At 38.7% G+C, this 15,834-nt stretch overlaps 1 protein-coding gene across 5 annotated transcripts in view; it reads left to right on the forward strand.

The window, feature by feature from the left end:
- Positions 1 to 15,834, forward strand: part of COL16A1 (collagen type XVI alpha 1 chain) — a 3,146,845-nt gene that overhangs the window by 681,296 nt on the left and 2,449,715 nt on the right. For all 5 annotated transcript variants that reach the window (XM_044082765.1, XM_044082783.1, XM_044082773.1 and 2 more), the window contains exon 6: positions 2,471 to 2,746. In XM_044082765.1, coding sequence (XP_043938700.1) covers positions 2,471 to 2,746 — 276 coding nt within the window. The remainder of the gene's footprint in view (positions 1 to 2,470; positions 2,747 to 15,834) is intronic.

Here is a 15,834-nt window from a genome sequence, read left to right on the forward strand (position 1 = left end):
TACAACACTCCCCTTACCCCGTCCACCCTGAAACAAACATAACCTGATCCCAAACCCATTGGTTTACAGTGGGTCACAAACCCAATAATTCAGCTGGAGAATCACTCTTTTCCTATTATACATCCAAAACTTGGAACAACCTCCCATCTACTATAATCACTAGCAACTCTATGAGACAATTTAAAACACTACTAAAATCATATTTAATAGATACTAGGCTTTGCACTTGTAACTAGCCTGGCATGCCCTACTCTTACACTACTAACCAATCACTACTATTCAGCCTCACTAACCAAATTCTACTCAGTTTTTGTCAACTATTTTACCTACACTCAAGCAATCTTATCAAAACAACCCTCACTCTCACCATCACTCTGGTGTGCAGAGCCAAGCATGAGTCAAACCTACCCACCTCTACACAATAGTATGTTCCAGAATTAAGCATATTCATTGTGAATGTCATTGTGAATATCTCCAAGTATACCTTTAGTTATCCTTAGCCACCAAACTATTTTTCCTATGTATCTCATCATTTATTCTTTTTACCTTTGTTAGCAATCTGCTTGCTTTATTGTAAACAACTATTATTACTTGTATAAAAATGTGCTTTTTTATTGCCTTTATTTGTATAAACTAATATCTGATTACTGTAATATGTAATACTACTTATAATTGGAGATGTTCTCCCTGGGCCTCTGCTGAAAAAGGACATGTGTCCAGTCGGATTTTCCCAGTAAACAAATGTTAAATAAATAAATAACATAAATAAATCCCCTACTCTGCCTTCCCTTACCCCATCCACCCTGAACCAAACATAACAGGATCTCCTACTCCACCCTTCCTTACCCCATCCACCCTGAACGAAACATAACCCAATCCTGTACTCCACGCTCCCTTACCCTATCCACCCTGAACCAAACATAACCCAAGCCCCTACTTCACCATCCCCTACGCTATCCACCCTGACAAGAAAATATTATGTAGGTACTGGTCTCATCCCACCTCTACACCCAGCAGCTAGCAGAGATGAATATGTGAACTTGCACAAGTCTCTGCATGTTTGCATTATCATGTTGCTTTAGCAACTAACCACAGAGGTAAGAATATGCAGAGTACGTAAATACGGTTTTCTTTTGATAGGGAATGCATAATTTGCAACCACAGACTTAGCAAGTATTACTACACTAACCAGAATCTTGAAAATAAATGAAAAGGGAAATATTTGTCCAGTATAACATCACTGAGCGATGGTACTCTAGCCACAAGACTGGTGGTAATACGATGGGATGAAGGTGAAAGAGAGGCATTTCCAATTATGTTTTGCTTGTTTATCATCATGTTGGCTTTCATTGTTTTCTCTCACTGTTTGAAATTGCAATTATTTATTTATGTACTTATTTTTTACATTTGATTACTGGGAAAGTCTGACTGGGTAGAAGCCCATTTTCAGCTAAGGTCCAGGGAGAAAAGCTCCAAAGTATTACAAAGCACATTGAGGACAATAATTTTACAGTCTTTAAAAGTAATACAAAAAACAAATAAAGTTTAAGTAATTATACAAATTAAACATAATATGAAAACATTAGTTAAAAATAGATACAGGTTATACAACAATGATTTAAGAGAGGAATTTTAGCCAGTTTATAGAGAAATTAAAGGTAAGTTAGTATAATACAAACAGGAATTGCAGTATGGAGTGAGAGAAAAGAAGGCTTATAATATTTTTAGAGAGAAACCGAGGAGAAATAAAATGAAAGAAGTAATGAATTGCGTGAAGAAGGGGGTGTGAGGAGATATAAAGTATGAACAGGTATTTATCCACGTTTAGGAATATAGTTGTATATTTATAATGCTGCGCTGTTTTTTGACTATCTTTGTACAGATGTGTATTTGGTGGAAAATTATAACATGCATATTACCCTTTATAAAGTAATAATAATTTACTACAAGACGGCTTCCTGTTACTGGAATGAATCAAGTTTCTTTGTTTATTCAGTACTCAAAGTGATATCTGCTAAATAACTTATTCAGCAAAAGGTGAAACTGAAATTGTTTGCAAGTAATTTATCAGTTTTCATGACTTTGTTAGTGATAATTTGAACAGTGACTCAGTTTTATATAATTTGTAACAGAAATATGGACTTGATTATTATGAATTGATATCTGGATAACTTATTTATCCTGAGGATATGTAAGCCTATGTTGCGTGCTTTTATTAATATTTCAGCTTTCACTTTTGTAGGCATTGTTTCATGTAACACCTGCAAGGAAATGCATAACCTTCATATTGTTAAATAATTTCACTTTCTAGTAGTTTGAACAAGGCATTGTTGGGAAATCATAACATTCAGATTCTTTAAAATAATAGGCAAAAAGGAATTTTGTGTTGCTGCTCTTCTCTTGTATTTATATTTGTTTGCATTAGAAGTCTGTTGTAAATGCTAACATGTTTATGTTTTGCATTTCCTAGATTTCTTTGGGATTGTTTGGGATTGAAAAAAGTCTGGAATTCAGAGCCAGTGGGCAGTATAAAGACTATGTGAGCTGTGTTTTCAACGGCCTTGGAGTGGCTTCCTTGTTTGATTCGATGTGGCATAAGATAACCGTTAGTGTACAGAGAAAGGTAGCATCTGTTCACATAGACTGTGGTTTCATTGAAACAAAGCCACTGGAGGAATGGACAGGCATCATTAGCCCCGGTCATGTGATGCTTGGGATAAATGCTAAAGATGGAAATGCTGTGGAGGTAAGAGCGAACTCAGGTTTGGCAGTGATTGTCTTTGTTTCCTTTTAATTTCTTTATGCTAAATAAACTCTCCAAACTGTTCTGTTGATGCTGCAGAAAAGGTTTAGATTTCTAGACTGGGTATTCCTAAATTCTGATTCAAATACTGTTGTTGATTCACTTTTATGAATATTCACAACTAAGGAAAGGAGTCGCTAATGTAGGGAATAGCTGATTACCCTACGTGTTGTGATAGTTACAAGGTAAGGATTGTAGAAACTCATTTTCTTTGAAATCCTTTTTATTTATTTTACACTAAAATAAACCCAGACACATAATCCAAAGCATCTAGCAGCCCCAGAATGAACAATTATATTCATAAATAGGATGATATGAAAATATGATGATGATTTAATTAAAATTAAAGTCTTCACAAATTTGGATCAGGTTATTTTCATTAACTTTAACCTATCATGCAAGAAATACTGAATCAAAATGTAAATCACATCTTAGTAACTCAGGAAACAGGTACATTATTTGGGTCTATATCATCTGAGCGAACGTCTAATTGAGTGAATCACTATTTGTCAAACTGAATTAAGTGAAACCTCAATTAAGTGAACACTCACTTAAGAATATTTTTTCCCACGGCAAGGACATTGTTGGCCATCATTGGGAATTTCATAAAATTCAACAAACCACAAATATGATTATAGAAAACAGGCAGAATAAGTTTTATTAGTGAAATAGTGAGCACTTCCATCTTGTACAATTCCAAAACTTCATCAGACAGTGCCATTACTTACTGACTCATTTAATTAACATAGTCAAGCACATAATCAATGACATCAGCTTCATAAATATTCATAAATGTTTATAAATTACATCATAAATGAACGAGCCCCACCTCTGGGAGGTACAGTGACCGGTCCAGATATTCATGAACTATGGGACAGATTGCAAAGACTTGCCCTTAGTGTAAGTGACTTACTTCAGTGTAAGGCCTTTCTATAAACAAGGCTTACACTGAGGACCAGATTCCAAAATGAATGCTCTCAGAATAAGTCACTTGTTCAATAGGCAGCCCACTCCCCTTCAATGCTGGAAGATGAGAAAGTTGTGGGTTCCACTCTCACTCCATGTGCTTGGCTCCATTTTCCAGCGCTGACACTGCAGTGCAGCCATAAGGCGGAGGCAGCACCCTCGAGTCTGATGTCTTTCCTTAAACCAAGGCCCATCTTTCTGAGCTACTGGTTGCTCAGATGGCTGCAAAAGATCCAGTGGCATGTACTGAAAATAGTAGGGGTGCTTATATTGCATAATGTATGTACGAATCCAATTCAAAGGAGCATTCCATAAAATAAAATGGCCCACATTTACCCCAACTCTGTTCTCCATAACCAAAACTTTTTTATGAAAATACTTGACATTTTCTCCAGTTATAAAATAGATATTTACTACTCTCTTTCCACATATTCCATACACATGACAAAATTTTCCCCAGTGTATCCTCTTTCTCTTTTTCTGTTATTTTATAATGTTATCCTGTTGAGTAGTGGATCACACACAAATTAACTTGATTTATGCCCTCTCCTTGCTACATTGCCATACGCGTTTCATAGAATTCCACAATATTTTTGATCTTTCGTGTGAAATGTAAAACAGTTATATTGTTCCATCAGTACCACATACATGATACTTCCTGTTCCGTCAGTACCATATACATGATGCTTCCTGTTCCATCAGTACTGCATACATGATGCTTCCTGTTCCATCACTACCACATACATGATACTTCCTGTTCCGTCAGTACCATATACATGATACTTCCTGTTCCGTCAGTACCATATACATGATGCTTCCTGTTCCATCAGTACCACATACATGATACTTCCTGTTCCATCAGTACCATATACATGATACTTCCTGTTCCGTCAGTACCATATACATGATGCTTCCTGTTCCATCAGTACTGCATACATGATACTTCCTGTTCCATCAGTACCATATACATGATGCTTCCTGTTCCTTTAGTACCATATACATGATGCTTCCTGTTCCATCAGTACTGCATACATGATGCTTCCTGTTCCATCAGTACCACATACATGATACTTCCTGTTCCATCAGTACCACATACATAATGCTTCCTGTTCCGTCAGTACCATATACATGATGCTTCCTGTTCCATCAGTACCACATACATGATACTTCCTGTTCCATCAGTACCACATACATAATGCTTCCTGTTCCATCAGTACCATATACATGATGCTCCCTGTTCCATCAGTACCATATACATGATACTTCCTGTTCCGTCAGTACCATATACATTATGCTTCCTGTTCCATCAGTACCACATACATGATACTTCCTGTTCCATCAGTACCATATACATGATGCTTCCTGTTCCATCAGTACTGCATACATGATGCTTCCTGTTCCATCACTACCACATACATGATACTTCCTGTTCCATCAGTACCACATACATGATACTTCCGGTTCCATCAGTACCACATACATGATACTTCCTGTTCCATCAGTACCATATACATGATGCTTCCTGTTCCATCAGTACTGCATACATGATGCTTCCTGTTCCATCACTACCACATACATGATACTTCCTGTTCCATCAGTACCACATACATAATGCTTTCTGTTCCATCAGTACCATATACATGATGCTTCCTGTTCCATCAGTACCACATACATGATGCTTCTGTTCCATCAGTACCACATACATAATGCTTCCTGTTCCATCAGTACCATATACATGATGCTTCCTGTTCCATCAGTATCACATACATGATACTTCCGGTTCCATCAGTACCACATACATAATGCTTCCTGTTCCATCAGTACCATATACATGATGCTTCTTGTTCCATCAGTACCAGATACATGATACTTCCTGTTCCATCAGTACCACATACATGATACTTCCTGTTCCATCAGTACCATATACATGATGCTTCCTGTTCCATCAGTACCACATACATAATGCTTCCTGTTCCATCAGTACCATATACATGATGCTTCCTGTTCCATCAGTACCACATACATAATGCTTCCTGTTCCATCAGTACCACATACATAATGCTTCCTGTTCCATCAGTACCATATACATGATGCTTCCTGTTCCATCAGTATCACATACATGATACTTCCGGTTCCATCAGTACCACATACATAATGCTTCCTGTTCCATCAGTACCATATACATGATGCTTCCTGTTCCATCAGTACCACATACATGATACTTCCTGTTCCATCAGTACCACATACATAATGCTTCCTGTTCCATCAGTATCACATACATGATACTTCTGGTTCCATCAGTACCACATACATAATGCTTCCTGTTCCATCAGTACCACATACATAATGCTTCCTGTTCCATCAGTATCACATACATGATACTTCCGGTTCCATCAGTACCACATACATAATGCTTCCTGTTCCATCAGTACCACATACATAATACTTCTGTTTCCATCAGTACCACATACATGATGCTTCCTGTTCTGTCAGTACCACATACATGATACTTCCAGTTCCATCAGTACCACATGCATAATGCTTCCTGTTCCATCATTACCACATACATAATACTTCCGGTTCCATCAGTACCACATACATGATGCTTCCTGTTCTGTCAGTACCATATACATGATACTTCCTGTTCTGTCAGTACCATATACATGATACTTCCTATTCCGTCAGTACCACATACATTATACTTCCTGTTCCATCAGTACCACATACATACTTCCTGTTCTGTCAGTACCACATACATGATACTTCCTGTTCTGTCAGTACCACATACATTATACTTCCTGTTCCATCAGTACCACATACATACTTCCTGTTCTGTCAGTACCACATACATGATACTTCCTGTTCTGTCAGTACCCCATACATTATACTTCCTGTCCCATCAGTACCACATACATACTTCCTGTTCTGTCAGTACCACATACATGATACTTCCTGTTCTGTCAGTACCACATACATTATACTTCCTGTTCCATCAGTACCACATACATACTTCCTGTTCTGTCAGTACCACATACATACTTCCTGTTCTGTCAGTACCACATACATTATACTTCCTGTTCCATCAGTACCACATACATGATACTTCTTCCCTTCCCATTTTTCTACAGTATGCATGCCTTTAATGCAAATTTTTAAATATCCATCCATAAACTTTACCTATCGCAAATACTGTCAAATATTTTCTCCTTTCTTTTACTGACTTCTTAGTATTTTCTGATAAATCCATCCAGAATTTAGTTTAGTAATATTTCCAATGATATTGCTCTGCCATAGTTTTCATCTTCTCATTTCATTCTCCAATGCTAATTTTCGCAATAAATGTTTTCCCTAAATTTCTCCCACTGTTCACAATATATTGTCATTTCTTTTCTTTTCTGAGCTTATATCATCTTCCAAATTCCTTAATGTTTTACTAATACAAACATCTTAAAATACTATGTTTCATATTTTCTCATTGTTTCAGAATCCAGTGTATGTGTAATGACACCAAGGTACAACAATGTGTTAATTAACCACAACCTTCGCTTTTCTCTTTCAGTATATCAGATCCCCTTTTCATGGGATGTAACCAGGGTCCATATATAGTACCAAAATTACTTCCAGCAATTATTTTTCTTTACTTACAAAATGCATGTAAACCCTAGTATAGGATCATAGGCTCATAGGAAATTACTAGGCTAATGGCCCTAGAGTCCTCACAAGTTGGCCCTTGAGCCCTCACACGTGTAGCCAAGTTCTATTCTTATTTCTACGATCAGCACCTATTGCCCCAGTCCAAGAGGGACACAGGTGGAACCCCTGGGATGAATTTACAGTTATCCACCCAGTTGTCCAGGTTGCATTTGAAGAGGTCCAATCAGGTGCTCTGTTTGACATGACGTTGGACTCTGTTCCAAAGGTGTGGTAACCTCTGGGATACAAATCTGTCCCTCCAGCAGGTTCTATAAATGTCACATACCAGGATAATGTCTTTAGAGTGAGTAGTCTGTGTTCCATTTGACTTGCGCATATGCAGCATTTCCAATAAAGCGGGGTAAGAGATTGCCTTATATGCAAGGCAGAGATTTCCTTTGAGTAGTCTGTATGAAACAGAATAAAGTGACAGTGATTTCAGACAATCGACATAGGACAGATGCTGAAGACCTTGAATCTTCCTTGTGAGGTCTTTCTAACTGCTGCAGGTGCTTGGTAAGGTACATACCAAAAGGGACATTATCCTGAATTATTGTCATGATGAGGGAAGAGTACAGGGGGGTTATAACTTCTTTTTTCTGGAAGCATTGCCCTTACTTATGAGATGAGCAGTATAGAATGCCCTTCTTACCACTGTGGAGACATGGTGGTCAAAAGTAAGGTTGCTGTCAACCTGCGTGCCCAGGACTCTCACCACTGAGTGCATACTTAGGGCATTGCTATTAATGTGGTAGTTAACAGGAACATCACTCTTACCAAAAGGGATGATAATACATTTTTTTTGTATTGAGTTTAAGGCCATGACTTTGGCACCAGTCATTTGTTTGAGTAAGATCCTCTTGTAAGATGTTGACATCATTTTGAGATACTATGACCACTCCAAGTTTACAGTCATTAGCAAACTTTGTCAGCCACAGACCTTTAGTTTTTGCTTGTACTTTGGAGACATAGATTCCAAACAGTAGAGGTCCCAGGACTGATCCCTGTGGAGCCACTGGTTACAGATCTGCTGTTGGAGGTGGATTCCCCTATTTTGACAATATGTGTTCTATCAGGGAGCCAGTTAGTGACCCATCTAATGATATAAGGGTTGATACCTAGCTGGGTGAGTTTGTCAATGATGCCTGAATGGCGGATAGGTTCAAAAGCCTTGGATAAGTCTAGGTAGACTGTAAGCACAGATTTCCTCTCATGCAGGGTTGTGGTGACTGTCTCAAAGACGTCCACCAGGTTTAACAGACATGATCTCCCTTTGACAAATTCAAAGTGAGTAGGGTCAAGTGTTTGGAGATTACCTGTATCTTTGTTGATAAGTTATATGATGATTTGCTCCATGGCCTTGCAAATAAGGCTAGTCAGACTAATAGGTCTGTAGTTCATTGGGTCAGCGGAAGCATCACCTTTGTGCAAAGGAATAACTGGCCAATTTTTATTCAGCTGGGACGAACCTGGTGCTTAGACTATGATTGAAAGGAGTACCCAATGGTTTTGCTAATTTTTGTTGGAGCCCATGCAGGATGCAGCCTGGGATGTTATCAGGTTCCATAGATGCTGTGTTTTTGGCCTTAGAGAGGGCATTTATGACCTGCTTTTTAGAGATACAAGCTAGGGTACAATTGTTGGGGATGTCATGGGGTGCATGTGGCAAGGACAGGGGAGTGAAGTTTTCACAGAACCTTTCAGCCAGCAGGTTAGCTATGTCCACAGGCTCAGTATATGTGGTATCATTAACTACTAGTTTAGCATAAATCTAGGCCTTTCCTTTTAGGTTATGGCTGTAACTAAAGAGCTCCTTATGGTTGTCCTTAGTTGAGGAAGCTAATTTAGATTCATAGTTTGCTTTGGAGGACTTCACAAGAAGTCTTATTTGCTTGTTTAAGCTGAGGATGGAGTGTTTCCTGTTTAGAGCTCAATCCTGCTTACTCTTAGATAGCCATTTATTCCTCTTATTGTAAAGCCTGTTAATGGCAGTGGCCCACCAGGCAGATTTGCTCTTCCTTGAAGAGCTTGTTTCGGTCCTTTCAGGAAGGCCTGAGTCAGCGCTGTTATACACATGTCTGTATAAAGGATTGGTGTAGAACTTGGCATAGCTGCCAGTTCCATCTGAGGGTGGAGGAGCAGTGAAGCTATTTATACCATCCCCTAAGAGGTTATAATCTGCTTCTGAGAAGTTTTTTTTTAGTTTAATTGCTGCTGGGTGGGGTCAGGTATGATAGTTACTTTGAAAGAGACTGGTTTGTGGTCAGATCTCACCAGGGAATAACTCACAGTAGGGTTGCTACAGTGGTTCCCCCATATTGGTAAGCACCAAATCCAGGATGTTGGCATCCCTTGTGAGGGTGTCAGCCAGCTGGTCCAGGGTATTGGGGTTAACAAAGGCAAGCAACCTTTGGGCAAGTGAGTTTGAGTACAAGTAATTTACCCAGTCAATGGATGGTTATTTAAAGTTGCCCAAAACCATGGTGTTCTGATATATATTGATTGACTCAAGTAGCTCCAAATAGGCAGAATGGGTGTCCTGATTCATGAAGAGGGTCCTGTAGCTTGGAATGACTTGAATAGGTGTGAAACCAACAGTTAATCACATCTGTAGTTCTGCAGGGAATCATATTGTTTAACCAATCTGGAGGTGTATTTATCTTTAATAAATATTGATGCACCACGTCCTTTAGTTTTCACAACTTCAGTTTGTGGGCTGAACGTGTGGAATGAGGAGTAACCCAGTATGGCTGGGGTGCTCCCTACAGCCTTGAACCAGGTCTCCATGACTGTGCAGATGTCAGCGTCTTCCAAGGGGAGGACTGCTTCCAGTGAGTGCAGTTTCATGTTAAGACTCCTAGTGTTTAGCAGCATAACCTTGAGGTTGTTTTGAGATGGAGTTTTTACATAGGGAATTTTGTCCTTGAGACACTACCTAAAAAAAGCACTATGGGGTTGGCAACAACCTTAGCCAGTATCAAAAATCCCAAGGGTGACAGATGAAGATTATCTCTGGCAAAGCATCAAGGTCTATCAGTCATGTCATCCCAGGCTGACAGATACTGGATTCCCTTAGGTTGACACCAGAAACTAAGCCAATTATTTAAGTCCATCATTTTTGTTTATATTATGGCATCATCCTAGGTGAAGGTGACATGCTGCTTAAGGCTAGGGACATACCTGCCTGAGACACATAGCCCGAGAGCTCAGTAATGTTATCTCAAGTTGTTCACACCAACATGGACTATGACAGAGTCATAACGGTACCTGTTGTTGAGAGACTTGAGTGCATGTGTGATATGGTGGATCCTGGCACCCGACAGACAGCTGACTGTGACATTTTCCTTATCCAGCCTGGTGAGAGGGACCTCTGTGTGTCTCACGATGGAATCACCTGACTAATATGTTTGGTTTTGTGATTTGCTTTAAGGGCTTGGCAGGTGAGACACTGGTGCTTGAGCTATTATGTGTATTGTGTTCTGTAGAGGACGATGGGAGGTTGACATAATGGTTATGGTGTTTACCTTACAAGCATAAGGTGCAGGGTTTGATTCTCACATGGGGTAATTGGCTAGGCTGAAAATGGCCCACAAGGGCAGTTAGCCTAGTACTAATCTATGAACCTATGATCTTACCAACACTACCACATTTATTGCATAAACCTTTTATCATGAATGTTAAATGTCTTCTATAAATGTATCACTTTTTTACTTCCAGTAAAATTTTCTCCCAGTCTCTCTCTAACTCACCTCTTGCCCCTACTCTATATCTAAAAGTCATATTTCTACTAAAATAAATTCAGCATCATTTTACAATATTGTCATTCTCCTGACAATTTTCCTTACTCCACGCAAAACCAACCAGCTTCAAATATATGTCCACTTCAGTAGTTGTATTATTCTTTCATTCACAGTCTATTTACCAAAATAATTAAGTCATCCGTATAACCTAAAATCAATGGCAGTTCAACTTTTGCTATATACAAGATCATAGCTTTAGCCATCTCTCTGTGTAATAATTGAATTTGCCAACATATTAAATAAAACTCGAGTCATTTCACATTCTAGACACCAACTGCCTCGTCCACACTCCTCATTTAGCAATTGTTTCATCCATGTAGTCTTATGAACACTTTGAAACATCTCACCTAAACTTTTCCTACCTCACATACTTGTGAAATCTTGCAAAATTGTCTGTAATGTGTATTGCCAAAACCATCTTTATGCCATGTAACGTTGTAGTATCTGCTTCATGCCAAAACCATCTTTATGCCACGTAATGTTGTAGTATCTGCTTCATGCCAAAACCATCTTTATGCCACGTAATGTTGTAATATCTGCTTCATGCCAAAACCATCTTTATGCCATGTAATGTTGTATCTGCTTCATGCTAAAACCATCTTTATGCCACTTAATGTTGTAGTATCTGCTTCATTTTTTTCTAATACATTCAACTACCTCCTTCACAATTATCTATAAATCTATTACATTTTCATATACTTACATAAATTCTTTATTGTAATACTTCATAGTTTCATAGGTGTGAACTAGACTAATGACCACAAGGGTCTTTTTAAGCCTAGCTATGCATCCCAAATCTCTGATAAGTTCTCATAGCCTTGATAAGTGTTAGCATGGGCCTGTGAGAGGAACCATTTACAGGTTACCTGTTTGCATCAGAGACATAGGTGCCAAACCAGGGATGAATTTCTGATTTCCTCATCCAGTTGTCCAAGTTGTACTTCAATTGGGTTAGGGAGGAACTCTGCTTCACATGGATGGGGAGCCTATTCCATAGATGGGGTAGTCTCTGGGATACATACCTATCTCTCCAGCAGGTCCTATTTATATCACAGGCAAGGTATAAGTCTTTAGAATGGTTAATTCTAGTACTGTTTGTTTTTTGGATATGCAGTAGGTCCATCAGAGTGGGGTCTGTCAATGCCCTGTATGCCAGGCATAGATCTCCCCTCAAAAGCCTGTAGGAGACAGAATACAGGGATAAGGCCTTGAGGCAGTCTGCATAAGACATTTTACTTATGCCCTGTAGTCTTTTAGAGGATCCTCTGTGGACATTCCAGTTGTTGGATATGCCTGGTTAGGTACATACCAAAGGGGACATTGTACTCAATGATAGGTCTGATGAATACCGAATACAGTGCAACAATGACCTCCTTGGCCCTAGATGCCATACCTTTGTTTATAAGTTGCACAACACAGAATGATTTCCTCACTACTTTAAACATGTGATGGTCAAAGGCTAAATTACTGTTTATGTGTGTCCCCAAGTCCCTGACAACTGGGTCAGTTCTTAGGGGTGTGTTGTAAATATGATAGTTATCAGTGGTGGATGACTTCTGGAAAGATACTATTAAGCATTTCTTGGCAATTAGTTTTAGTCCATGGCTCTGATACCAGTTATTGGTCTATTTCATAATTTCTTGGAGAACATTTGTGTCATTGGTGGATTCTATGACTGCTCCTAATTTGCAAACATCTGCAGATTTAGTCAGTCAGAAGCCATTGACATTGGTATTGACTTCAAAAATGTAAATTCCAAAAACAGTTGTCCCATTACCTGAGGTACTCCACTTGTGGCTGGCCGCTTTGTAGAGTTGGAATCCCCAATTCTAACTTCCTGGGTGCTCTCTGTGAGTCTGTGAGCCATCTGGCTATCATCCAAGTGACATAAGCATTTATAACTAACCTCTTGAGTTTGTCAAGTATGCCCAATGGGAGTATTGTGTCAAATGCCTTGGACAGGTCAAGGTAGGCAGTGTGAGCCATAACAATACAATTAAATGGTATGACTCATTTAGATTTCAAAGACATTGTCTGTATCCATAAACATTCTACCTCACTGCTTGTTTTGGGTGGTAAACCATCTGGTGGAGTAACTGAATTCCACTGAAGTATCTGATTGGCCCGCCCCTCATCTCAGTTGTTCCTTCTGCTACCTTTGCCTTTGTGGCTCCAAATTCAAAATCACATCTCCACCCCATGACCGAAGTAAATTCTTCTTTTTTAATTTCTCCAAATCTTTTGGGTTTCTAATACCATGACAGGAATGGACCCCATTTCCAAGTCAAAGTACAATTAAAGTTCATGAAATTAGTATTGTTTCAATCTTTAATGTCAGCCAGAAGTGCTCTTTGCAGCACCCGCAGTGTACCTATTAATGGCTCCTTCTGCGGTTCGTACGGAGTTACATGTATTGGTAACATTTCTAAATATGATTGCAGATTCTTTTTTATAAGACTCATCACTCCTACTACTGTTGGGACTGTCTGTGTATCATTTTTCCACATTGCTCTTGTTTCTGCCTGCAAATCCTGACATTTTGTGACTTTATGCTTGTCTGTACACAAGACACTGTTGTCAGTGGGTCTAGTGATTTCAATGATCAATGCTACTTTTGTCTTCTTTTCTTGGACCACTATATCTGGTTTTCTAACATCTGTCTTTTGAACTGTTGGTAATGGGTGATCCCATGTGATGTAAACTTCATCAGTTTCTATGATGCTTTGTGGCTCATGTTTCCAGTGTTTTTCAGCTACTTCAATACCATAATGTTTACACAATCCCCAGTGCAACATTCTTGCCACATTATTATGCCTTTCAGTATATAGTCCTTCTGCCATAAGTATGTCATAACCAGCAATGAGGTGCCTGACTGTTTCCAATTTAGTTTTACAAAACCTGTATTTGTCTGTTTCTCCCACATGTTCAATGGACTTTTTAAACTTGTACACAGCCCACTATCTTGGGCCACCAATATTAACCTTTCATCTGTTCTTTTCAATTCACCTCTCCTTAACCATTCCTGCATTCATTCCTAAACAACATGAGGTTCTTCCAGACGTTTTCTATACTTGCAAGTATATTTATCCATTTTCCACATTTCTTGCCTTCTTATCTGGTCCTTCATCTTATATTCTTTCTTTTGTTTTTTGGCACATTCAGTTGTTGCCTAATTTTTGACTACTTCTGGTTTGATTTCTATTCCTGCTTGACGCTGATATGCTTCTGCTAGATTAAACAAATAAGTCATCTTAGATATATTCTCCTCATGTTTCAAAACTTTCACTACATTTGGATCTTGTGAGATCAGCAGATATGTTCGGAGTCTCACAATTGCAGATCTGTACATGTAATCAATTTCAAGTAGGCCCATCCCTCCTTCAGAACGGGGAATATATATTCTTGGTATGCACTAATTTTTATACATCACTTGGTGAGCATGAAGCATCCTTCTTGTTTTCCTATCTAATCTAGCCAACACATTTTGGGGCCAGTCAGTCACTCCAAAACTGTAGTTTAGGACAGGAAAAGCAAATTGTTTTTTAGCTTGGATTTTGTACCTATATTTCAATGCTGTTTTCAGGATTATTTTAAGTCTTCTAAAGTATTCCTTACTAAGTTTTATTCACATTTATGTTTTATTGTTGATCTTAGGCCAATCTTTAATGTCAGCCAGAAGTGCTCTTTGCAGCACCCGCAGTGTACCTATTAATGGCTCCTTCTGCGGTTCGTACGGAGTTACATGTATTGGTAACATTTCTAAATATGATTGCAGATTCTTTTTTATAAGACTCATCACTCCTACTACTGTTGGGACTGTCTGTGTATCATTTTTCCACATTGCTCTTGTTTCTGCCTGCAAATCCTGACATTTTGTGACTTTATGCTTGTCTGTACACAAGACACTGTTGTCAGTGGGTCTAGTGATTTCAATGATCAATGCTACTTTTGTCTTCTTTTCTTGGACCACTATATCTGGTTTTCTAACATCTGTCTTTTGAACTGTTGGTAATGGGTGATCCCATGTGATGTAAACTTCATCAGTTTCTATGATGCTTTGTGGCTCATGTTTCCAGTGTTTTCAGCTACTTCAATACCATAATGTTTACACAATCCCCAGTGCAACATTCTTGCCACATTATTATGCCTTTCAGTATATAGTCCTTCTGCCATAAGTATGTCATAACCAGCAATGAGGTGCCTGACTGTTTCCAATTTAGTTTTACAAAACCTGTATTTGTCTGTTTCTCCCACATGTTCAATGGACTTTTTAAACTTGTACACAGCCCACTATCTTGGGCCACCAATATTAACCTTTCATCTGTTCTTTTCAATTCACCTCTCCTTAACCATTCCTGCATTCATTCCTAAACAACATGAGGTTCTTCCAGACGTTTTCTATACTTGCAAGTATATTTATCCATTTTCCACATTTCTTGCCTTCTTATCTGGTCCTTCATCTTATATTCTTTCTTTTGTTTTTTGGCACATTCAGTTGTTGCCTAATTTTTGACTACTTCTGGTTTGATTTCTATTCCTGCTTGACGCTGATATGCTTCTGCTAGATTAAAC

The sequence above is a fragment of the Protopterus annectens genome, chromosome 1.part1 (assembly GCF_019279795.1).
Source record: "Protopterus annectens isolate FY-2018-M chromosome 1.part1, PAN1.0, whole genome shotgun sequence".
NCBI classification, from domain to species: Eukaryota; Metazoa; Chordata; order Ceratodontiformes; family Protopteridae; genus Protopterus; species Protopterus annectens.